At 44.5% G+C, this 26,937-nt stretch overlaps 1 protein-coding gene across 7 annotated transcripts in view; it reads left to right on the top strand.

Moving 5' to 3' along the window:
- ANKRD31 (ankyrin repeat domain 31) overlaps nucleotides 1-26,937 on the top strand; it is a 250,225-nt gene that overhangs the window by 85,394 nt on the left and 137,894 nt on the right. For all 7 annotated transcript variants that reach the window (XM_075838389.1, XM_075838395.1, XM_075838375.1 and 4 more), the window contains exons 7-11: nucleotides 623-705; nucleotides 820-866; nucleotides 7,929-8,008; nucleotides 14,199-14,245; nucleotides 25,118-25,657. In XM_075838389.1, coding sequence (XP_075694504.1) covers nucleotides 623-705; nucleotides 820-866; nucleotides 7,929-8,008; nucleotides 14,199-14,245; nucleotides 25,118-25,657 — 797 coding nt within the window. The remainder of the gene's footprint in view (nucleotides 1-622; nucleotides 706-819; nucleotides 867-7,928; nucleotides 8,009-14,198; nucleotides 14,246-25,117; nucleotides 25,658-26,937) is intronic.

Here is a 26,937-nt window from a genome sequence, read left to right as displayed (position 1 = left end):
AGGGCGAAGTTTTGCTGTGGTCGTGGCAATAAAACACATTTTCATCACACCGTGTGACCCTAGCCTTAGGCCTCATACACACGGCCGTGCCTGTAATCATGCCCGTGATTGCGGGCACGGCTGGCTGCGGACAGCCACCCTCATATTCGGTCCGTGCTCCCATACAAAGTATAGGACCTCCGTCTGAACTTTTGCGGCTGATTTCTACGGGCCGCGTGCCTTCCGGTTAATATACGGGAAGGTGTCCGTCGTCAATAGAAATGAATGCGTCTGCAATTACGGACGAATTCTACAGCGGTGTGCATGGGGCCTTACACTACCAACTGCTCAGGCCTGCCCTCTGCTTTTCACATTAGAAGGCCCTATTCGCACAGTTCAGATTTTGGTGCATTTTTTGTATGTATTAGATCTACTCCTAATATTGATTACAATATGCACCAAATCTGCACTGTATGGACAAGGCCTAATGGTATTTATATAAGATCGTACACTCTTGAGAAAACATAAAATAACTTATGTTGAAAATTTATTTTGTGATTTAGTAGCTATTCTTACTGCTTTTTAAAGTCTTGCACAAGAAGTTAAAGCATACATAGTTCACTTTTTAAGTTGCTATTTCTAGGTGATCAGTCTCCAGAAATACATTATACGTCTAAATTAGTCCCAGCTGCACGTACGGAAAGCATGGAAACTGCAACAAAAGAGGTATGATTCATAGTGTTTAGCAGCATTTACAACTTATATATCGTGACTGTATCTACAATTATATTGCAAATCTGGTAGTAGATAATGGCTTTTCATCATTTCTTTTTTTACTAGGTTTTTGATACACTATCGGAAGAGGAGGCTTCTCAGTCCTTATTAAGGTACAAAAAAGAGCTATGTGAGAGTAAAACATGTGTGAGTAATTTTGGATGAATGCCTATATTTTCAACATAATTCTGCTAGAAATACTGCCCCATAAACCGAAGTAATTGCCTTGAGAAACTCTCCAAGAAAACGGATCTTGCAGGTGACATACTTTTGGGGTCCTCTGGGATCAACTGATATTGCTAGGAGACGTGGCCAAGGAGTTGTCATTTTAAGGGAAAAAAAAGTATTACATTACACTCATAGAAATCAATAGGCCGACCGTGTAATGTACATATGCAATATGAATGCCAGAATGAATGGTACTCTTCATCGACTCTCTCCCCCCGTGAAGACTCAAAATGTCTTAAGGCAGGGTTCACACATAGCAGTCAAAATGCGGCAAAAAACTAACTTTTCACTGTGGAACACCTCGGTTTTTTCTGAAGTCACGCGAGAAATACATGTGATCCCAGCCTTAAAGGACCTTTAGTAGGAGTTGTCTTTACCAGACAAACCCTGTAATTACTGGAGAAGCGTTCTGAGGTATTTTTATAATCAAAGAAATGTTTTATTTTGAAAGTAGAATTTGATGAGATTGCATATGTCTAAATATATTTAACCCCTTAAGGACAGAGCAATTTTTTTTACATTTCCCTCTTTGCATCCTGACGCTCAACTCTTATTTTTTCTATGACGTAGTTGTATGAGACTTTGTTTTTTGCGGGACGAGTTGTACTTTATGTAGGAACCATTTTTTGGTACAAACACATTATCGTTTAATTTCTATAAATTTTTATTTTGGCGAAAATGCAGAAAAAAAGCAGTTCCGCTGCAGTTTTAATATATATTTTTTTTTACACCATACACCAATCATCATAAATAATGTTATACATTTGTGGTACAGGTTGTTACGGTCATGTTTTGGGACTTATATTTTAAAAAGTTTATTTATTATAAAAAATGTGTGTTTCTGTGTATTTTTTTTTACTTTTTATTTATTTATTTATCATTAATTTTTTTTTACATTCATTTAACTTTTTTTTTTAATCCCATAAAGGGATTTATCATGTTGATTTTGATTTTGTAACTGTAATGTACTGGCATAGATCTATAAGCTAGTACATTAGCCTGTGTACTGATTGTACACAGGCAGTTGTTAGGGCATACCTTAGTATGCCCTAACAACAGGAAATATGTTCAGACAGCCCTGGGGTCCTTCAATGGACCCTGGGCTGTCTGGCCATACGAGTTAACGCTTTCATCGCGGCGTTCAAAGGGTTAACGGCGGAGAGAAGATGTTTCCTCTCCGCTGTCAGAGCGGGGCCGTGTCTGTAATGACCGGGGGGTAGGGAAACGGACAAGTGAGCCCTAATCTACCCGCCACTCTCTCCCTGCCTACTTGCAACGACCCGCCCTAGGCGACGGGGTACAACTGGGCGGCGGTCCCTGCACTCAGTAAGTGCACGACAAACATACAAGGGAATACAAGCAAGGGAAAGGGGCAGTTGCCCACGGCAACACCGTGGGCAACCAGAGTGGTGAACGAGCCGAGTCAAGCCAGGAGTGTGCGAGGTACCAAACGAAGAGCAGAAGAGTAGTCAGTAAGCCAGGGTCTGTATGGAGCAGGAACAAAATAGAAGGAGCTGTAGCTGGGCCAGGAAACCACACGAAAAAGAATAACAAGCAAGGAGGAACAGGAAATGCAGGTATAAATAGACAGAGGGCGGGAGCTAGCTGAGTCTGGCCAGGCTGCGATAGGCTCTCCCACTCCTAAGCCTGCCAGCCTGAGTGGTGGAAGCTGGAGTCAGTCTCAGGGATGTAGATTCAGGTGCTGACTCATTAATTAAGGGAGTTAACCCCGAAGCTGTGCCTGGCAGATCCTTTACAGTACCCCCCTTTTATGAGGGGCCACCGGACCCTTTCTAAGTGGACCTGGCTTACTGGGGAAATGCAGGTGGAACCTCCTGACCAATACCCCAGCGTGAACATCCCGGGCGGGTACCCAATTCCTCTCATCGGGCCCGTAACCTCTCCAATGGACCAGGTACTGGAGGGAGCCTTGGACCATCTTGCTGTCCACAATCCTGGCCACCTCGAATTCCACCCCCTCAGGGGTGAGGACGGGAACAGGAGGTCTCCTCGAGGGAGCCAAGGACGGGGAGCAGCGTTTAAGGAGGGAGGCATGAAACACGTTGTGTATACGAAAAGACGGGGGTAACTCCAGCCGGAAGGAGACAGGATTGAGGACCTCAATGACCTTATACGGCCCAATAAACCGGGGAGCAAACTTCTTGGACGGAACCTTGAGACGCAAGTTCCTAGACGACAACCACACCAGATCCCCGACCATAAACAGGGGGTTAGCAGAACGTTTTCTATCAGCCTGAGTTTTTTGTACGCTCTGGGATGCCTCTAGGTTCTTCTGAACCTGAGCCCAGACTGTGCACAGTTCCCGATGAACGACCTCTACCTCGGGATTGTTGGAACTACCAGGTGAAACGGAGGAGAACCGTGGATTAAACCCAAAATTACAGAAAAAGGGAGAGACCCCTGACGAGTTACTGACCCGGTTATTAAGGGAAAATTCGGCGAGGGGAATGAATGAGACCCAATCATATTGACAGTCAGAGACAAAACACCTTAAGTATTGTTCTAGAGATTGATTAGTCCTCTCCGTTTGACCTTTGGTTTCAGGATGGAAGGCAGAGGAGAAGGACAGATCAATCCCCAACTTCATACAGAAGGCTCTCCAAAACAATGAAACAAATTGTACCCCTCTGTCCGAAACAATATTGACAGGGACCCCATGGAGACGCAGGATGTGTTTGACAAACAAGGTAGCCAACGTCTTGTCGTTGGGTAGTTTCTTGAGGGGCACAAAGTGGCACATCTTACTGAAGCGGTCTACCACCACCCACACCACCGACTTGCCTTGGGATGGAGGCAAATCGGTGATAAAATCCATGGAGATATGTGTCCAAGGTCTCTGGGGAATGGGCAACGAACGCAGTAAGCCCGCTGGTCGGGACCTGGGAGTCTTGGACCTAGCACAAACCTCACAAGCGGCGACGTAGGCCTTAACGTCTTTAGGCAACCCAGGCCACCAATAATTTCTGGTAATGAGGTGTTTGGTACCCAGGATGCCTGGATGACCAGATAGTGCGGAGTCATGATTTTCCCTAAGTACCCTTAGCCGGAATTGCAGGGGAACAAACAGCTTGTTCTCAGGAAGGTTCCCGGGAGCTGAACCTTGATCAGCAGCAATTTCAGAGACTAAATCAGAATCGATCGAGGAAATGATTATACCTGGAGGCAAAATACAAGCAGGATCTTCCTCCGAAGGAGGGCTGGCCATGAAGCTACGCGACAGTGCATCAGCCTTAATATTTTTAGACCCAGCCCTATAGGTAACCAAAAAATTGAATCTGGTAAAAAATAACGCCCATCGAGCTTGTCTCGGGTTTAGCCTCCAGGCAGATTCTAGGAAAACCAGATTCTTGTGGTCGGTAAGGACCGTTACCTGGTGTCTAGCCCCCTCCAGGAAGTGGCGCCACTCTTCAAATGCCCATTTAATGGCTAAGAGTTCGCGGTTGCCAATATCATAGTTACTCTCAGTTGGCGAAAACTTCCATGAGAAGTATGCACAGGGGCGGGGATGGGTGAGGGACCTGGTACCCTGGGACAAGACAGCCCCCACTCCCACCTCAGATGCGTCAACTTCCACGATAAATGGCTCCATTTGGTTGGGCTGAACCAGCACCGGGGCCGAGATAAAGCACTTCTTAAGGACCTCAAAAGCCTGGACAGCCTCAGGAGGCCAGTGGAGGAGATCAGCACCTTTGCGAGTGAGGTCCGTAAGAGGCTTAGCGATGACCGAGAAGTTAGCAATAAATCTCTTGTAATAATTAGCGAACCCCAAAAAACACTGTAACGCCTTCAGGGAGGCAGGTTGGGCCCATTCCGCCACAGCCTGAACCTTGGCGGGGTCCATGCGGAATTCATGAGGAGTGAGGATTTGACCCAAAATGGTATCTCCTGTACCCCAAACACATATTTTTCGGTTTTGGCAAACAGTTTGTTTTCCCGAAGGACCTGGAGCACCTTCCTGACATGCTCAATGTGGGAGGACCAGTCCTTGGAAAACACCAGTATGTCATCAAGGTACACTACAAGAAATATCCCCAGGTAATTTCTCAAAATCTCATTTATGAAATTCTGGAAGACCGCAGGGGCATTACACAACCCAAAGGGCATGACGAGGTATTCGAAATGGCCTTCGGGCGTGTTAAACGCAGTCTTCCACTCATCCCCCTCTTTGATGCGAATAAGGTTATACGCCCCCCGTAGATCCAATTTAGAGAACCATTGGGCCCCCTGAACCTGATTAAAGAGATCAGGAATCAAAGGAAGGGTATACTGGTTCCTTACCGTGACCTTATTCAGGCTACGGTAGTCAATGCATGGCCTAAGACCACCATCCTTCTTCCCCACGAAGAAGAAGCCAGCACCTACCGGAGAAGAAGAGGGACGAATGTAACCCTTGGCCAGGGATACCTGGATATACTCTCTCATGGCTTCACGTTCGGGACAAGAAAGATTAAATATCCTACCCTTAGGAAGCTTAGCTCCTGGTACCAATTCGATAGCGCAATCGTATTCTCTATGAGGAGGTAACACTTCGGAGGCCTCCCTAGAGAAAACATCAGCGAAGTCCTGAACAAACTCGGGTAGCGTATTCGCCTCCTCAGGGGGAGAAATAGAATTAACAGAAAAACATGACGTACAACATTCATTACCCCATTTGGTTAGCTCCCCAGTATTCCAGTCAAACGTGGGATTATGCAACTGCAACCAGGGAAGGCCTAGAACCAAATCGTACGATAATCCCTGCATCAACAGTACAGAGCATTGCTCCAAATGCATGGAGCCAACAAGGAGTTCAAAAACAGGGGTATGCTGTGTAAAATAACCATTAGCAAGAGGAGTGGAGTCGATACCCACTACCGGGACAAGTTTAGGCAAATCAATCAGAGGCATAGCAAGAGACATAGCAAATTCCACAGACATAATATTAGTAGAGGACCCTGAATCCACGAAGGCACTGCCGGTAGCAGACCTACCACCAAAAGAGACCTGAAAGGGAAGCAAGATCTTAGTACGTTTCCTATTTACTGGAAATACCTGTGCTCCCAAGTGACCTCCCCGATGATCACTTAGGCGCGGAAGTTCTCTGGCTGCATTCTTACGCTTAGGACAGTTGTTCACTTGATGCTTGTCATCCCCACAGTAGAAGCAGAGACCATTCTTCCTGCGGAATTCTCTACGTTGTTGGGGGGACACGGAGGCCCCGAGTTGCATAGGTATCTCTGAGTCTTTCCTGGAGGAACGAAGCAACGGAACTTCGGGAGGCATCATGGGGGAGTCGGAGGATAATACACATAAACGTTCATGTTGTCGTTCCCTGAGACGTCGGTCAAGTCGTACCGCTAAAGCCATAGCCTGGTCTAGGGAGTCAGAAGAGGGATAGCTAACTAGCAGGTCTTTCAGGGCATTCGACAGACCCAACCTAAACTGGCACCTTAAGGCAGGGTCATTCCACCGAGAAGCTACGCACCACTTCCTAAAGTCAGAGCAATACTCCTCAACAGGTCTCTTACCCTGACGTAAGGTCACCAGCTGACTCTCGGCAAAGGCAGTCCTGTCAGTCTCGTCATAAATAAGTCCGAGAGCAGAAAAGAAACAATCAACGGAGGAAAGTTCAGGGGCGTCAGGAGCCAAGGAGAAGGCCCACTCTTGGGGCCCTTCCTGGAGCCGGGACATAATTATACCCACCCGCTGGTTTTCAGAACCTGAGGAATGAGGCTTTAAACGAAAGTAAAACCTACAACTCTCCCGAAAGGAGAGAAAAGCCCTCCGGTCCCCTGAGAACCGGTCGGGCAACTTGAGGTGGGGTTCAAGAGGTGCGGTGAGGGGAACTACCAAGGTAGCATCAGGCTGGTTGACCCACTGAGCCAGGGCCTGGACCTGTAGGAAGAGACCCTGCATTTGCTGAGCCAGGGTCTCACGGGGGTCCATAGTGGTGTCAGGGACCAGGGTAGACTAGGTATGGGCTTGTTATTATGTAATGACCGGGGGGGGTAGGGAAACGGACAAGTGAGCCCTAATCTACCCGCCACTCTGTCCCTGCCTACTTGCAACGACCCGCCCTAGGCGACAGGGTACAACTGGGCGGCGGTCCCTGCACTCAGTAAGTGCACGACAAACACGACAAACATACAAGGGAATACAAGCAAGGGAAAGGGGCAGTTGCCCACGGCAACACCGTGAGCAACCAGAGTGGTGAACGAGCCGAGTCAAGCCAGGAGTGTGCGAGGTACCAAACGAAGAGCAGAAGAGTAGTCAGTAAGCCAGGGTCTGTATGGAGCAGGAACAAAATAGAAGGAGCTGTAGCTGGGCCAGGAAACCACACGAAAAAGAATAACAAGCAAGGAGGAACAGGAAATGCAGGTATAAATAGACAGAGGGCGGGAGCTAGCTGAGTCTGGCCAGGCTGCGATAGGCTCTCCCACTCCTAAGCCTGCCAGCCTGAGTGGTGGAAGCTGGAGTCAGTCTCAGGGATGTAGATTCAGGTGCTGACTGATTAATTAAGGGAGTTAACCCCGAAGCTGTGCCTGGCAGATCCTTTACAGTGGCTGTGTATTACAGCCGTTGCACCGCTCTCGATCGCGCGCAGAGACGGCTGTCACACAGGACGAGTATGCTCGTCCTAATGTGCCAAGTACTCGCCGCTCAGGACAAGCATACTCGTCCTGTATCGGCAACCAGTTAAATAAATGAAATACATAACAATTATGGTAAATGTTACGCAAACATCTATTTTGGAAGTTTATTTTACTGAAATACACATGAAAATTGAATGAGGATTTTGGAAGAGGCCAGAATAATGCTGTTTCTTATTTGCTGTTACCGTATTTTAGATAATTTCATATGAAAGTGTAACATCAGGATTCAGTGTCAAAATGTATAATAATCCCTTACTTTTGTTGAAAAGGCATAATAATGTATAATTATTTTAGGAACTGGGAAAGAAATTCTGAGTCAAGAGTTACACCTCACAAGGATAGTTATCCCAACCAGCCTCCCATGGATTACACTGGTATACTTCTTTAATAAACTAGCAATTCATGTAAATAAATGCAAATTATTTTTCTGTTATTCACTAAATTATTACATAGATTATATTTATTAAGTGATACAGTATCTTTCCAAATGATCTAAAGGTTTGCTTTCTAATTTGCCAATTGAACTGCAGTTACTGCACTGTATTTTCTGACCACTTTGTCAGGGCATAAAGGACTTGCTAGATGCGGCCAGGTTACTAGCTCTTTCCTCAACTCTCTTAGTTGCTATTCGCAGGATGTTCTGTCCTAAGTGCTGGTCAGTGGATGAAGCCTCTACCTTTAACGGCTTTCCCCTTCTCAGTCTCTCGTCTCTTCGGTAGTTGTCTGGATGAGATCATCTCTGGAGCCATGGGTGGTAAGAGCTCTCATCTGCCCCAAAGCAAGCTCCGTTGCTCTGGTCCCGCCAGGAAGAGTGTCGCTCAGTTTTGTTCCTTTTCAGTGTTTCTCCAACCCGCGCCCTTCCTTCAGGTAGCTCAGTCCAGACTTAAGAAGCCGGAGCGCAGCATATGGGAGATTGAGCTGATTGCTCCCAGAGCACCCTGGGCTATAAGAAGGTCCCAGACCCATCCTCCCATGAATGAGCGTTGTTGTCTTATCCTAAGTTTGTCTTGCAAATGGTCCCCTAGTGTTTCCTGCTCCCAGTGTTCCCTGTTCCTGTATCCTGTAACCTGTATCCTGATCTAGTGCCGTGCTGAGCTGTAGCCGTGCTGTGCTGTATACCACGCCTGTCCTGCTACTCCACGGCTGACGTCTACCTGCTGCCTAGTCCCAGCCAAGCCTGCCTTGCTACTGTCCGAGCTGCCACAGGTACCCTATATGAACTATAGACTCTGACCTGCGCCCTGTTGGCCAGCTGCCATACCGCCAAGGCGGTACGGCCCAGTTGGTCCACGAACCCTACGTGACAGTCGCTCTCACCCGCCATCTGTATCCCCTACCTCATTTACATCTCCTCCCCCAGCGGGGGAGCAGTCTGCTGCCTTGTCTCTTCATAGTGAAGGTCTGTCTGAAGGAGAAATTTCAGATTCCAATTTGGAACTGGACGAGGAACAATCCTCTAAACTGTCCTCTACTGTGGACAGACTTATCCAAGTGGTCCGGGACACTTTACAGATCACTGACTCTGTGAACAGTAAACCCTTTCCCTCTCACTTGGAGTTTAAAGAGGTAATCTCCAAGGAAGGACGCATCCTGACAAGAAGTTTACCAAGACTTCACGTTTGGACCTTTTACACTGTTTTTCTGGAGGGTATCAACCCCAAACAGGCTAAATCACCAGCAGTGGATACTCCTGTCTCTTGCCTGGTCAAAACTACTACTATTCCAATGGCGGATGCCACCTCATTCCTCGATCCCTTGGACTGCCGCATAGAGTCCGTCTCTAGATCCTCTTTTGAAGCTACTGGCACGGCCTTCAGACCTATTTTCTATCCTGCATAGGTCAGCAGAGCATCCACTGACTGGATTCACCAGCTAGGTCACACTATTCTATCTAGGGCACCCATTGAAGAATTACTAGAGTCTTTGATCAGTTGTCTAGTGCCACCAAGTATCTCTGCAAAATGTTCCTGGATGCAGGTCACCTTGTGGACCATGACTTGGCTTCCATCGTTGCCATACGCAGGACTGCCTGGCATTAATTCTGGTCCACTGACACACAATGCGATCCCTTACTGCTCTATCCTTCCCAGGTTCCCGACTCTTTGGGACCTGTCTGGACTGAATCATTGCAGATGCTAAAGGTAGAAAGCATCCATCTTCCTTAAACCAAGGCTTGTCGTGCTGCAACCCGCTAGTTAACCAGGACATTGTTTTGAAGTTGTGCCCCCACTCAAGTCTCAGGTGGGGTGCAGGCTTCTGCTTTTCAAGGATGTTTGCATTTCCTGCAGGTCACGATCTGGGGGTATGTGGACTCACTAGGCCGCATCGCCGTAGCGGGGTAGCTGCTGGCCAAACAACAGTGTACCAAGTCAATATAAAGTCAGAGCACGAGAGTACCTGTAATAGTCCAGACAGTAGCAACAGCTTAGGCACAGGTGGGACCCTGGCGGTAGGTGATGCAAAACGTGGCAGATGACACCAGACATGGTGTAAGTCAGCAGGTGTAGTAGACAGTACAACATGAGTCCAACACTAGAGATGGCATAGGAACAAATACAGCACAGGATACAGGTAGCAGTGCACAGGAACACGGAACAGGATACGACTAAGGGACCATTTGCAAGACTAACAGAGTAATACAAACAACGCTCAGGCAATGAAATTTTACATGTGCGCGCGCTGGCCCCTTTAACCCCTTAATGACCGTGCTTGAAAAGGTCTTAATGGCCAGCTAAATTTTTCAGTTTTTACCTCTCTGCATTTCAGCAGCCATAACTTTTTTATTTTTTCATTGACGTGGCCGTATGTGGCCCTGTTTTATGCAGGAGAAATTGTATTTTTTTTTTTCCATAGTCTGGAGGTAGAAAAAAAAATTATGTTTACGGCGTGAATATAAGAAAAAGCGATTCTCTTCATCGCTTTTTTAAATTTTTTATCCTGTTCACGTTTCACGCTAAATAACCCATTAGATTCTTTCTTCAGGTTATTACGGTCGTTTAGATACCTAATATATGTAGTTTTATTGTTTTTATTTAGTGTAAGGGCAATAAAATATATTTCTTGCAAAATAATCACCTTTTGTTTTTTTTTTATTTATTTTTAGTTTTTTGTTACTTGTTTTTTTTAATCCCATTAAGGGATAACTTTTTTTTATAACTTTATTTTTTACTTGTAATGTATGTAATGTATTAGCATACTCCTGTATGCTAATACATCATACTGTGTCCTATGACACAGGCTTCTTTTAGGGCAGCACATAGTGTGCCCAAACAGCAGGCTTACGGAACAGACAGCCATGGGGTCCTTTGTAGGTCCCCAGAGCTGACTGCAGAGGTATTCCCCATTGTTTGATCACGTCACTATGTTTCCGATGACTAAATCAAAGCTGGGAGTTCCCTTTGATCTTGCCGCAGTCACGGCCCGCGGCGATCAAAGGGTTAAACAGCTGGGGTCCGAATGTTTTCTGACCCCAGCTGTATTCAGCAGGCTGCTCTAAGATCAGGAGCTGTTAGTTACAGTTCCTGCTTAGAGGATGAGCGATCATCAGCCTCTTCTACAGCGACGCCAAAAGACGTCGCTGTAGACTAAGCACATGCACTACCAGCCGTCAAAAGACGGTGGGCGGTCATCAAGGAGTTAAAGCCGGGCGCGAGCACCTTACGTGACACAGTGGAGCGGAAGTGACCAGACCATGGCTGCGGCCGTCGAGGGGTGAGTAATCCCGACCGTCTGCGGCCATGGAGGTTACACTGCATCTCAGACGCCTGGGTGCGGGAAGTTATCTCCTTAGGATGCAAGATGGAGTTTGCAGGCCTATCACCTGACAGATTCTTCCAGTCAAAGCTTCCTCCATCACCTAGCAAATCAGCTGCCTTTCTTTTTAGGCAATAGACTCACGCTTTATTCAAGGAGTGATTATCTCTTCCTCACCATCAGGAATGTTGTGGGTTCTACTCCACTCTCTTTGTTGCCCCCAAAATATAAGGAGCGCACCCACCATCCTGGACCTCAAACGTTTTAATGCCAATGCCAAGGTCCGTCCCTCTGCTTGGTCATCGCCTCAATGGATTAGGGGCATTTTCTCTCTTTAGTGGACATCAAGGACACGCACCTGCATGTCCATATTTGCCCATCACACCAGGGCTTCCTGCGCTATGCTGTTTTCCCTCACCATTATCAATTTGTGGCTATCCTGTTTGGCCTGTCAACAGCTTGTTCGTTCCAGGTGGCTTTCAGTAGATCCCTTCCTGGATGACGGATCACTCTAGATACCGTTGCTTGTTTAAGTTGGGTTATAAACCACTCCAAGTCTTAACGGACTCATTGTCTGAAGATTACCTTCCTGGGGATGGTGTTCAACACCCACTCGGTTTGGGTGTTACTTCCAGAGAAGTTGTCCAACCTCTAACAGGGAATTTTGCAGAGGGTAGCCCTCACGCCGGATCAGACTTCCCCTGACTGTATGGAGGTTACTCAACTGGTGGCTCTTCTCCCAAGCAACTGGTCACTCTTCTCCCAAGCTATCTCTCAAGGACGATTTTTTTCTCCCGATCCACTGGCAGGTCCTATCGATGGAGTCAAGTCTCCGGGGTTAGGGAGGTGCCTTCCAGAACCTTCTACCTTAGGTCTTTGACACCACCAGGAATCCTGTCTTCCCATCAACATCTTGGAGTTAAGGGCGCTATTCCTCCGTCTCAGTCCCTGGATGATTCTTCTGTCACAGCAGTACACCGTCTCAATCACCAAGGAGGGACGCAAAGTACAACAGCAACGGCTGAGGATGCCAGATTTTTGGAGCGGTCAGAACTCCATATTTCTGCTCTCTCGGCAGGGCCCATCCTAAGTATCATTAATTGGGTCAAATACCTCCTCGGTCGTGAACAGATTGATCCAGGGCAGTGGTGTCTTCATTCTGAGACGTTGGACATCGGACGTCGATTTCCCACAATCCAGGTTCGAGCACAAGTTTCCCAATTCATAACCTGGGCTTGTGATCCTGAAGCATTCACACTTGATAATTTGGTGTCTCTATAGTACAAGTTTAACGCGATATTTATCTGTACCTCCCTCTGCCGCTTCTTTCCAAGCTCCTCAGGAGTATCAAGGTCGAGAGGGTTCCTGTCATCCTCTTTGCTCCGAACTGGATGCGTCATTGTACGTAGGCCGACGTGGTTGGTCTACTGGCCGATGTTCCCTGGCTATTGCCTCTCAAGTCTGATCTGCTTTCTCAGGTCTCTTCCATCTGAACTTAAAGTCGCCACATTCTCTGGCATGGCTGTTGAAGTCGCAGTGCTGAAAGGCTAGGGTGATGCACACAATGCTGAAGGCTGGGAAGCCTTCATTGACCCGCAATTACCACCGCACTTGGAAGATGTACTTGTGCTGGTGTGAGGACCGGCACATTCCTACCCTGTTTTTTTTCTCTGCCTAGAATTCTGTCATTCCTCCAGGAAGGGTTAGCTCGCCCCAAGTTCTCTTAAGGAGCAGGTGTCTGCATTGTCCATACTCTTCAACAAACCACTGGCAGCCAAGTCTGATGTGCAGACTTTCTCGTAGGTGGTTGCTCCCTCATTTCTACACACTTTCACCAAATTCCACAGGATGCATACTTTTGCTTCAGCGGATGCTTCCCCTGCAGGTCTTGCAGGCCTCTGTGGAGTAGATCATCACCTCCTTTTTATCTTTTGTTTCCACTTATGGGGACTGCTTTCGGCTGTCCCACAGTCTGTGTCGCCCAATGAGACAAACCTAAAAGGGATTTTTTGAGTACTCGCCGTAAAATCCTTTACTCATCTAGTCCATTGGGGCACAATACTCCCACCTCTTGTGTATTCAGCTGATAAGGTTATCCGTTGGACATGGTTTTCTATCTGGTTCTGATACTATTGTTTCTCTTTACCTTGAGTTATTCTTCTCTTACTGCTTCGGAGCAGACTGAATCAGCTCAGTGCTAGTAGGAGATGTATTTCCTGTATACCAACACTTTTTTGTTCTTAGTGTTACGCCTCATAGAGGCAACAGCATATACCTATGGTCTGTGTGTGTCCCCGCCCCCCCTCAATGGACTGGATGAATAAAGAATTTTACGGTGAGTACTTAGTAAAATCCCCTTTGCTTGTCACATTCATTCGGCGGGTGCTGTGTCCTTTTAATGTTTCTTTAATAGCTGTTCCAACTGTTTTCTCCAGGGTATGTTTTTAATCTGGTTTTCATATAGTTATCCTTATTTATTGTAAACGTCTCCTACTGCTTATGTACAAACTGGTTGGCTACGTTTCTGAAGGAGGGGTTTAGCATTGGAGGAGGAGCTACAATTTTTAACTTTTCGTCCGCGTCCTAGTGACAGTAGTCTATACCCAAGGTCATCATCTGTGTTCCCCAATGAACATAATGAGAAAGTGAATTTACTGTGACTAACAAACAAAATCTTATTTTTTTAAACTGTTAGGTTATCCAGATTAGAATGTTTATTCACTATTATGATACTATACCGTGTACCTCTACTTTTACCTTATCCCCCTCTTTTGATGCTGACATGTTCAAAAGTATTTGCTGTTTCTGCAGATTTATGTGAAGACGCGCAGAAATTATTTGACTCTTTTGAAAATGAGGTTAGTAACCTGGCCATTACTTATGAGACAATAGCCCCAAAAAAAAATTCCTTTAGGAATTTATTAGTTATATGTTATAGTTATTTCATCTATTAATGAACCTGTCACCAGACTGATTTGCTACGGACTATTATCACCTATCCACAGGATAGGTAATAAATGTATGATCGCTGAGACCCCCACCGATCACTAGCGATATACTCGTCTGTTTCCCTCAGTCCTTAGACATCGAACGGACCTGCAGTGCACATCTCCGACCTACGCTCCATTCAAAATCCTCACTGCAATTGTGCAGTGAGGAGGAATGGGGGTCGGGGCCTCCAGCAATCATACATCTATTACCTATCCTGTGGAAACTACAGCACGGTGGCTCAGTGATTAGCACTATTGCCTTGCAGCACTGGGGTCCTGGGTTCAAATCCAACCAAGGACAACATCTGCATGGAGTTTGTATGTTCTCCCCGTGTTTGCGTGGGTTTCCTCCGGGTACTCCGGTTTCCTCCCACACCCCAAAAACATACCCATAGGGAATTTAGATTGTGAGCCCCAATGGGGACAGTAAAAAAGTGGACCTCTGTACAGCGCTGCGTAATATGTTGGCGCTATATAAGTAACTGAAATAAATAATAATAATAAATAATTGGGTGTATAAAAAGAGAGATAAAAACCTGGGATTCAAATGTAATATTACCCCTCTATAAATCCCTTGTAAGGTCACATCTAGAATTTGGAATTCTGTTTTGGGCTCCACATTGTAAAAAGGACATAGGAGAACTGTATAGGGTTCAAAGGCGGGGCAACGAGATTATTAACTTAGTGACCAGCCCATTTTAGGTCCTTAATGACCAAGCTATTTTATTCGTTTTTCTATAGTCGCATTCAAAGAGCTATAACTTTTTTATTTTTTCGTCTACATAGCTGTATGAGGACTTGTTTTTTGCGGGATTAGTTGTACTTTTTAATAGCACCATTTTTGGGTACATATAATTTTTTTATTAACTTTTATTAACTTTTTTGGGGGGGATTATAAAAAAAAAAACTGAAATTCCGCCATTGTTCTATGCGTTTTTAAATTGACGCCGTTCCACTATGCGACGTAAATAACATGTTACCTTTATTCTATGGGTCGGTACGATTACGGCGATACCACATATGTAGAGGTTTTTTATGTTTTACGACTTTTGCACAATAAAAACACTTTTGAACTATTTGTTTTTGCATCGTCGCTTTCCAAGAGCCGTAACTTTTTTATTTTTCCATCAATGTAGTGATTTTTTGGGCTTGTTTTCTGCGGGACGAGACGTAGTTTTGATTGGTACTGTTTTGTGGTGCATGGGACTTATTGATTCATTTTTATTATGACTTTTTGGGGGGGGCAATGGAAAAAAATTGCAATTTTGCCATTGTTTTTTGCGTTTTTTTTTACGGTGTTCACCTTGCGGTTTAAATTACATATTAACTTTATTAATGGAGTCATTACGGGTCGCGGCGATACCATATATGTGTACTTTTATTTATTTTTTACACTTTTACTAAATAAAACCACTTTTTATGGAAAAAAAAAAATTTATTTATTTTTTTACTGTAACTTTTATTAATAATCTTTATTTCACATTTATTATTTATTTCACTAGTCCCACTAGGGGACTTTACTATGCGATCTTCAGATCGCTGCTACAATGCTTTGGTATACTTCGTATACCAGAGCATTATTGCCTGTCAGTGTAAATCTGACAGCCAATCTGTTAGGACGTGCCTCCGGCGTGTCCTAACAGGCATATGTCCAGGGCAGATCTGGGGGCTTTTATCAAGCCCCCAGCTGCCATGACACCTCATCGGAGACCCGCGATTGCATTCGCGGGCCGCCGATGGGTGACAGAGGGAGCTCCCTCTGTAAACAAAGTTAAATGCCGCGGTCGCTATTGACGGCGGCATTTAACGGGTTACACGGCCTCGATCGAAGTAAACTTCGATCGCGGGCGTTGGAGCAGGAACTCAGCTGTCATCAGACAGCTGAGCCCTGGCTCCAGCCTGCACGGTAGACCCGTGTAGGACTTAGACTAGGCTCACGTGAAAAGGCGTCAGCCTAGCCTAAGGCCCCTTAGTGACCAACGTAAAAAGGCGTATTGGTGGCCACTAAGGGGTTAAATGGGATGGGAGGTGTCTCTTACAATGAAAGGCTAGAAAAATTGGGCTTGTATTAATATGTTTAAGTATATGTGTGGTCAATACAGAGAACTAGCACAAGATCTGTTTCTTCCAAGGACTATACAAAGAACCAGGGGACACCCATTGCGTGTGGAAAAAAGATGTTTCAGACATCAATATAGAAAAGGGTTCTTTACAGTTAGAGTGGTCAAGCTATGGAATGCCCTTCCCCAAGAGGTAGTAATGGCAGATAATATGTCAGCATTTAAAAAAAGGATAGATGATTATTTACTGACAAATGGCATTGAGGGTTATAGTTAATCAAGCAAAGAATGATGGGTAATTTATTTAGAAACTTTGAACCTGATGGACCTATGTCTTTTTTCAACCTATGTACTATGTAACTATGTAACTTGCTGTTTATCATATTTTTTTTTTAGCCATTAAAGGGTATTATCCCGTTAGTGACCGGCCCATAGTGTTTCTACGTCGGTCACTAACGGGCCTTATTCCGATGCCATAGACTTTTTACGTTGCGGCATCGGAATAAGTAAACAGAGCAGGAAGCTATGAAATCTCCCTGCTCTCAGCTGCCAGAGGTAGCTGTGGGCTAGGGGCATCCCTGCTCTGCTAGGTGAGATCGATATAAGTATCGATCTCACCCGTTTAACCCTTCAGATGCGGTGCTCAATAGCGTGCACCGCATCTGAGTGGTTTTGGAGAGAGGGAGGGAGCTCCCTCTCATCCCACCGACACCCGGCGATAAGATGGCCGAGTGTCTGTTTCTCCGATAGCAGCCGGGGGCCTAATAAAGGCCCCCAGGTCTGCCTGTGGTGAATGCCTGGTAGATCATGCCTCTGGCATGACCTAGCAGATGCCTGTCCGTTTTACACGAACAGGCATAATACACTGTAATACAGAAGTATTGCATTGTATTATAAATGCGATCGGCCCATCGCATAGTGAAGTCCCCTAATGGGACTAGTAAAAAAGTGAAAAAAAAAGTTTAATAAAAGTGAAAAAAAAAAGTGAAAAAAAAAAAATGAAAAACCCACTTTTTCCCCTTACAAATTGCTTTATTATTAACAAACAAAATAAAGTAAAAAAGTTACACATATTTGGTATCGCCGCTTCCGTAACGACCCCGACTATAAACGTATTACATCATTTAACCCGAACGGTGAACGTCGTAAAAAATAAAATAATAAATCATTCAAAAATTGCTGTTTTCTTTGAATCCAGCCTTAAAAAAAAAATGTGATAAAAAGTGATCAAAAAGTCGCATTTAGGGGAGATTCACACGAACGTTGCGTTTTTGCGCGCGCAAACAACGCAGCGTTTTGCGAGCGCAAAAACCATTTGACAGCTGCGTGTGTCATGCGTGTCTGATGCGCGGCTGCGTGATTTTCGCGCAGCCGGCATCATAGAGATGAGGCTTGTCAACGCCCGTCACTGTCCAAGGTGCTGAAAGAGCTAAATCTTTCAGCACCCTCGACAGTGAATGCCGAACACAACAGCGAAAAACCTGTAAAAAAAAAAGATAAAGTTCCTACTTACCGAGAACTTCCCGGCCGTTGCCTTGGTGACGCGTCCTTGGTGACGCGTCCTTGGTGACGCGCCTCTCTTGACATCGGGCCCCACCTCCCTGGATGACGCAGCAGTCCAAGTGACCGCTGCAGCCTGTGATTGGCTGCAGCCTGTGCTTGGCCTGTGATTGGCTGGAGCTGTCACTTGAACTGAAGTGTCATCCCGGGAGGTCGGACTGCAGGAAGGAGACAGGAGTAATCGGTAAGTTAGAACTTCGGTTTTTTTTACAGGTTAATGTATTTTGGGATCGCAAGTCACTGTCCATGGTGCTGAAACAGTTTAACTCTTTCAGCACCATGGACAGTGACTATCTCCTGACGTCGCGTACCGATAATTTTTTTGCCGGGATCGGCCAAAACGACTTTGGCCGAACCCGGTGAAGTTCGGTACGCTTGTCCGGCTTCGCTAATCGCAAAGACACTCCGTTTGGATGTTCGGAAACAGAAAAGCACGTGGTGCTTTTCGGTTTTCATTCATCCTTTTCACTGCTGTTGCGCGAATCACGCTCGTCCCTCGGAAGTGCTTCCGTGTGGTGCGCGTGATTTTCACGCACCCATTGACTTCAATGGGTGCGTGATGCGCGAAATACGCAGAGTTATTGAACCTGTCGCGCTTTTTGCGCAGCAGACAAACGCTGCGCAAAAAGCACGGACTGTCTGTACTGCCCCATAGACTTGTATTGGTCCATGCGTGCCGCGTGAAAACCACGCGGCCCGCACGGACCGAATACACGCTCGTGTGAATCCCCCCTTACTCCAAAATGGTACCGATAAAAAGTACAAGTTGTCCCGCAAAAAAAAAGCCCTCCTACAACTGCATCGGCAAAAAAATAAAAACGTTACGGCTCTTCAAATATGGAGACACAAAAACAAATAATTTTGAAAAAAAGTGTTTTTCCTGTGTAAAAGTAGTAAAACATACAAAAACTATACAAATTTGGTATCGTTGCAATCGCAACAACCCACTGAATAAAGTTATTGTGTTATTTATACCACACGGTAAACAGCGTAAATTTAGGACGCAAAAAAGTGTGGCGAAATTTCTGATTTTTTTTCTATTCCCCCCGAAAAAAAAGTTAATAAAAGTTAATCAATAAATTCAATGTACCCCAAAATGGTGCTATTAAAAAATACAACTTGTCCCGCAAAAAACAAGACCTTATACAGCTATGTCGACGCAAAAATAAAAAGTGTATAGCTTTTTGAATGAGACGATGGAAAAACGTAAAAAATGGCTTGGTCATTAACGTCTAAAATAGGCTGGTCATTACTGGGTTAAATCTGCAAGACTGCAATTTTGTTTCTCTTACAGAGAGCAATAAAACTTTTGCTTTTCTTTAGCACCATCTAGTGGGTATATACAATATTGTCATAGGTACTACTTCATTACTTCAATAGGCAAATCTGCTATTTCATTTTTAGGTAAATCTGCAGCAGAAATCGACAACTGAATGTTGAATTTGTGTTGCAGATATTCATGTGGATTTGCATGCTTATTAGCTCTACAGATGTTCAATGTAGCTAATCTGTTTGTTTTCAGCACGGAATCTGTGTGAATAATGGACATGCTAGAGATGATAAAATTTGTGGCACAGCAATTATTCAGAGAAGATTCTTTTCCGAAGTACGTGCTATGGCAACCAGGAAGTCTAACAATGGCCTCCTAGTTGGCCATGAACAGAAGCCTATTAGGCCCTGCCAAAGGCAGGACCTAATAGGCTAACTCTCAATGGAAAAATGACAGTTATAATACATTTTCACTCCATAAGTAGGGCAATGTATTATACCTGCGATCAGAAAATCTGGCCTTTAAGTCCCCCAGTGTGCGTTCACATATATCAGTTCTATAGGCATCAGTTTTTTTTGTCTCTCAAGTGATTACAACTGATGCAAAAACTGATGCATCACGATTTTTACTACAAAACCATCAGTTGTCGTTAGTTGTCATCCGTTTTTACCATCCGTTTTTAACATCAGTTTTTAACACAATGGTCCACCAAAAAGGCAGTCTAGTGTCTGAAAATGTGCCAATTTTATCAGAGTGGTGCATAGCTTTTGATATATTAGATACCATGTCAGGGCTCTCCTTCTCTGCTACTGCCTCAGCACTACACTGAAGTCTCACACATACATTGTAATGTCACGTGTGTTATATTCAGTGCAGCGCCATGGCCGGCGCCAAGAGAGAGAGCCCAGAAGGCCGCTGCTGTCCAGTCAGATCAGATCTTCGACGCAGCCTTGTGAGCCTAACGCCAAACACTTGCCCTAACTTCAGGGAGTAGATAGTTTTTGGCACCTTTACAACTACCCAATCCCACCCTGCATCTCCTACCCACCCCACACCAAACAGGGATTGCTGTTGTTTCAATTCAGACAACAGGGTTCGGGTGTCGGCCAATAAAAATGGCCATCTAGGTCCATTTTTGACAGCCGTTTTGTATCTGTTCCGTGTCTTCCAATTTTGACACGTTTTTAAAAACAGATGAATTTCATGTGTAAATAATGAAACCGTGCCTGCTGTAGATAATGCCGCAGTGCCCTCTGTATAAAATGCCACAGTACCCCCTGTAGATTGTGCCACACAGCGCCCTCCTGTAGATATCGCCAACCCCACTGTATATAGCGCTACCTCCTTCCCCTGTAGATAGTGCCAGACACTTCCTGTAGATAATGCCACAGTGCCCACTGTATATAATGCTACAGTACTCCTGTGGACTTGTCACACAGCCCCCCTGTAGATAGTGCCACACAGCGTCCCCTGTAGATTGTGCCACACAGTGCCCCCCTGTAGATAGCACCACCCCCACCATTTATAGCACCCCCCTTCCCCTGTAGATAGCGCCCCTGAAGCTCCCTCTAGCAAAGGAATCCCCAGCCACAGCATTGCCCACGCTGTGGCCGGGGATTCCCTCCAGAAGGAGTCCCTGACCACTGTCCATATATGCACAGTGACGTCAGGGGTTACTCCCTGAACGGAATACCCGGCCACAGCATTGCCGACTCTGTGGCTGGGGATTCCCTCAAGGAGGACTCCCTCAATGTACAGTGACGTCCGTGGCTACCCCTTGAGCGGAATCCCCGTTGCCGACTCTGGCCGGGGATTCTGCTCCAGGAGGAGTCCCTGACATCAATGTCCATATATGGACAGTGACCTCAGGGGTTTTCCTCTATGAGCGGAATCCCCGGCCAGATGATCGGCAACGGGGATTCCGCTCAATCAATAGCCACTGACGTCACTGTCTATATATGGACAGTGAGGTCAAGGGCTTCCTCGAGCACAGCGCTTAATGTAGCGCTCTGCCCGTGGAATCCTCTGCTCCTCCGCTGTGAACTAATTCTGAAGCAGGGACCTGATGGTTCCCTGCTCAGTATTAGTTCAATTGTTGACAGCGGGACGTACCCCCGACCGCCCGGGACACCGCCCGGAATCCGGGACTGTTCCACTGAATCCGGGACGGTTGGGAGGTAGTCAGGGGCTCTGCTTGGAGCTGAATCACCGGCAATGCTATGACTGGGGATTCCACTCCCAGCTCACATCCACTTGGCAGCTGGGTGCTGCCGGAAGGTGGACCTTCCTAGGAGCCGGACCTATAAACTCTGCAGGTAACATTTTTGGATCCGCTCCCAGGGAGGTCCACAGCTGATGTCCCCGTGCCAGAACAGATCCCATAGAAAGTTATGGGATCTGTTCTAGCATCAGTTTGCCTCCGGCTGTTCTGCAACACGCCGGAGGTAAACTGAAGCGGACATATGTGAACGTCCCCTAAGAGTAAAAAAATAGTTTTAGAAAAATAAATAAATATTTTAAGTAATAAAAACAAGAATCACCCTGTTTCCCTGATCAAGTCCCTTATAATTGGAAGAAACTATACATAATAGGTATCGCCGGTTTTGTAACATTCTGAACTCTAAAAATATCATGTTATTCATCCCACACGGTGAACACCTTAAAAAAAACAAAAAAAACAATGACAGAATTAGCTTTTTCGGTCACATTGTGTAATACAAAATTGAATAAAAAGTGATCAAAACGTCACAAGTACCAAAATTGTACCAATAAAAACTGGAGTTTGTCACGCGAAAAACAAGCCCTTACACAGCTCCATCAATGAAAAAATAGAAAAGTTATGGCTGTCAGAAAATGGTGACGCTAAAACATGACTTTTGTAGAAAAAAGTGTTTTTATTGTGGGAAAGTAGTAAAACATAAAAAAAATCTAGATAAATTTGGTATATCCGTAATCTTATCGACCCGCAGAATAAAGTTAATATGTTGTTTATACTGCAAGGTGAGCGCCGTAAGAAAATGAAAAACAATGCCAGAATTGCTGTTTTTTTGGTCTCCTCGTTTTTCATAAAAAGAGATCACAGTCTAAAACTATATCTTATTGAAAAAAATCTTATTTTTTTGTTCACATGGCCCAATTCTAATAAATTCAGCAAAAAATGCTCACTAGACACCTAAAATGAAATCCTCAAGTTTCCCAAAGGGAATTCACTTTTTAGGGGTTTCCACTGTACTGTTATCTCAGGTACTCTGAAAGTGTGACATGGCAATTTATGAAAATTGCAGAATCTGGGTAATAAATATTGAGTTGTGCTTCTCTGTTAGCATCTGCTGTGTTACTGAAATAAATGGATTAAAATTGAATAACTGCAACAAAAAAAAATGAAATTTGTATATTTCCCCTCCTCTTTGCTTTCATTCTTGTGAAACACCTAAAGGGTTAACAACCTACATGCTGTTTTGAATATGTTGAGGGGTGCAATTTTTAAAATGGGGAGATTTATGAAGGGTTTCTAATATATAGACCCCTCAAAGTCACTTCAAAACTGAAGTGGTGCCTAAAAAATACAGTATGTTTTGCAAATTATGTTGAATATTTGAAAAACTAATAGTAAACTTATATGGAACTAAAAAAATGATGCCTACATAAAGAAGACATATAGTAAACGTTATTTATTTACTAATTTGTGTGATATCATTATCTATTTTAGAAGCAGATGATTTCAAATGTCAGAAAATGCTAATTTTTCAAAATTGTCCTTTTACATTTTGGATTTTTTTTTATAAATACATAGTAAACATAGGGAGCAAAATTTGTACACAGTGTTACAAAAAATCAGTCTCAGAATCATTTGTATAAGTAAAAGCATTTCAGAGTTATCACTACATTAAAGAGGCTCTGTCACCAGATTTTGCAACCCCTATCTGCTATTGCAGCAGATCGGCGCTGCAATGTAGATTACAGTAACGTTTTTATTTTTAAAAAACGAGCATTTTTGGCCAAGTTATGACCATTTTTGTATTTATGCAAATGAGGCTTGCAAAAGTCCAAGTGGGCGTGTTTAAAGTAAAAGTCCAACTGGGCGTGTATTATGTGCGTACATCGGGGCGTGTTTACTACTTTTACTAGCTGGGCGTTCTGACGAGAAGTATCATCCACTTCTCTTCAGAACGCCCAGCTTCTGGCAGTGCACAGACACAGCCGTGTTCTCGAGAGATCACGCTGTGACGTCACTCACTTCCTGCCCCAAGTCCTGCATCGTGTCGGCCACATCGGCACCAGAGGCTACAGTTGATTCTGCAGCAGCATCAGCGTTTGCAGGTAAGTAGCTACATCGACTTACCTGCAAACGCTGATGCTGCTGCAGAATCATCTGTAGCCTCTGGTGCCGATGTGGCCGAGCTCGTCCGACACGATGCAGGACCTGGGGCAGGAAGTGAGTGACGTCACAGCGTGATCTCTCGAGAACACGCTGTGTGTCTGTGCACTGCCAGAAGCTGGGCGTTGTGAAGAGAAGTGGATGATACTTCTCGTCAGAACGCCCAGCTAGTAAAAGTAGTAAAAACGCCCCGATGTACGCACATAATACACGCCCACTTGGACTTTTACTTTAAACACGCCCACTTGGACTTTTGCAAGCCTCATTTGCATAAATACAAAAATGGTCATAACTTGGCCAAAAATGCTCGTTTTTTAAAAATAAAAACGTTACTGTAATCTACATTGCAGCGCCGATCTGCTGCAATAGCAGATAGGGGGTGCAAAATCTGGTGACAGAGCCTCTTTAAGTAGCACGTCAGATTTGAAAAATGTGGCTACGTCCTGAAGGCCAAAATAGGCTCGTTCCTGAAAGGGTTAATGTGTGCTTTTATAGTCTGAACAAAATTGGGTAGGCTTCAGAAGCCATTTAGGGTGTAATGCGGTTGCATTTTGATGGCCATTTTATCCTCCCGGGGTTCTACTGAACTAAAATTAGACCACCATAAAACTCCAAATTTGGTTCAGTAGAAACATGGGGGTCGGTTATTGTGGGCTTAATATGGAAACTAAGATTCAGCCGAATTACACCTTCCTAAGTTTTTTAAGTAGCAAATAATTTTTATAAGTTACGATCCAGCAGTATTCCTATTCGCAATGACTGCCTGAGGAAATCCTGGGATTTGTCCAGTCCTGAGATAGATAGAATTGGAGAACCTGCTCGACAATACTGTCTTGATTTGTCACTGTCTGCGTCAAGTGTCACCCAAAGTGTGCGTTGGGGGCAGCAAAATTATAGTTCTTTGTCGTGGGGTCCAATACTTTATTCTTTGGCAACAGAAAGTTTTAACTAAATCAGATACTGGGAAGCACGTCGGTAATGCGCGCTCATGCTATAGAAGAGAGCGGAGAAAACGGAGAAGTGACAGAATGGAGGAAACAGCGGTGGTGGTCAATTCCATAGAAACGACCGGCACAATTAAACTAATGACATGCGCTTCAGCGGAGAGCATATCTTACAAACGCTGCACTACAGAAAACAGAATTTATTTAGAAAGATGTTTTTTACATTTCTAGGGCTTGGAACATTGAAATTTATGTTGGGAATAACCCTTTAACATTGGGAAACAAAAGTTTGTGTGTAGACTTGTTTGAAAAATGTGATTTCTTGTGACCTATTAATAAGATATACCATAAATATATGATTGAGAGGGGTCTGACTTCTGGGACCGCTACTATTTACTAAAATAAAGCGCTGCGACTCTTTCTCCGTTCAATTTATTTTTGTTGGTTCTAAGTATAACATTGTGATTTTAACTTTTTTTCTGTTTTTTATAAACATAACATTCAGATTTTACTTTGTTTTTGATGCAGGAGAATAATAGTGAAGATGAATCTCATAAGACTAGTTTACTGTCTGCCATAATAGCAATAGACCGTTCCAGTCCCGAAATAGAAATGTTAGACCATATGGAAACAGTAGATGTGCAAAATAAAGACTATAACGTCAATACAACAAATAAAGATGGAGGTGCAAATATTTTAAGTGAAGAGGCTCAGTCCAGAAACTTTACTGATGAGTTGAGCATTGCCGAGTTACTACAGGTCTCCGGTGAATCTGACAGTTTGACACCATTATCAGATATAATAGATGAGCTGTCGTTTCTTGAAATACCTGAAGATAGCAATGGAGAGATGAGCCAAGTGTTGGCAGCAATTAATTCCATGGACAATCCACAGATGCAGTGTGCCAGAGATGGACACGCTTTTAAGGGAGGTCAACCTTACAAACAAGCGCATAGTGAATTTAGCAATGACCACACACAGACACCTGGCTCGGTATTTGCAGATGACTGTGGTAAACAAAAGAGAGAAGAAAATGGAAATAGACTCTACATAGAGAAGACTTATAAGGTACAAGACTTATACAGTGCAAATAAATGAAACACATTTTTATAAGGCAACTTTCTAATATTGCTCTTTTCTAATTTGTCAAATATAATCACTGACCTGTCAAATAAAAGTGCTAGGCCTAATGGCTGAATATACAGGGTGGGCCATTTATATGGATACACCTAAATAAAATGGGAATGGTTGGTGATATTAACTTCCGGTTTGTGCCACATTAGTATATGGGAGGGGGGAAACTTTTCAAGCTTGGTGTTGACCATGGCAGCCATTTTGAAGTCGGCCATTTTGTATCCAACTTTAGTTTTTTCAATGGGAAGAGGGTCATGTGACACATCAAACTTCGAGAATTTCACAAGAAAAACAATGGTGTGCTTGGTTTTACGTTACTTTATTCTTTCAAGAGTTATTTACAAGTTTCTGACCACTTATAAAATGTGTTCAAAGTGCTGCCCATTGTGTTGGATTGTCAATGCAACCCTCTTCTCCCACTCTTCACACACTGATAGCAACACCGCAGAAGAAATGCTAGCACAGGCTTCCAGTATCCGTAGTTTCAGTTGCTGCACATCTCGTATCTTCACAGCATAGACAATTGCCTTCAGATGACCCCAAAGATAAAAGTCTAAGGGGGTCAGATCGGGAGACCTAGGGGGCCAGTCAACTGGCCCACGACGACCAATCCACTTTCCAGGAAACTGTTCATCCAGGAATGCGACATGTCAATGGCTGTAAACAAAGAGAAGCTTGTAAATAACTTATGAAAGAATAAAGTAACGTTAAAACCAAGCACACCATTGTTTTTCTTGTGAAATTCTCGAGAAGTTTGATGTGTCACATGACCCTCTTCCCATGGAAAAAACTAAAGTTGGATACAAAATGGCCAGCTTCAAAATGGCCGCCGTGGTCAACACCCAGCTTGAAAAGTTTCCCCTCTCCCATATACTAATGTGCCACAAACAGGAAGTTAATATCACCAACCATTCCCATTTTATTTAGGTGTATCCATATAAATGGCCCACCCTGTACATGTAATAATACATAACGGAAGCCACAACACTGCTGGATCCATCGTACTACTGACACCTGACAGACCCCATATACTTTTAATAGGGTCCGTTGCTTTGCCTGGAAAGATAGTGCTGCATGCAGTGTATTTTTTTCAGTCAAACTGGATGGAATCTGCAATGGAGGCTCAGAAGCGGATGTGAACATAGCCTTTGTTCCTATACTCCCAAGTAGAGCAGCCTGTCACATTAGATAAAATATTACAGGAATACATAGCA

This window comes from Rhinoderma darwinii, chromosome 1, assembly GCF_050947455.1.
Source record: "Rhinoderma darwinii isolate aRhiDar2 chromosome 1, aRhiDar2.hap1, whole genome shotgun sequence".
Lineage (NCBI taxonomy): Eukaryota > Metazoa > Chordata > Amphibia > Anura > Rhinodermatidae > Rhinoderma > Rhinoderma darwinii.
This window is presented reverse-complemented; position numbering and strand designations above follow the sequence as displayed.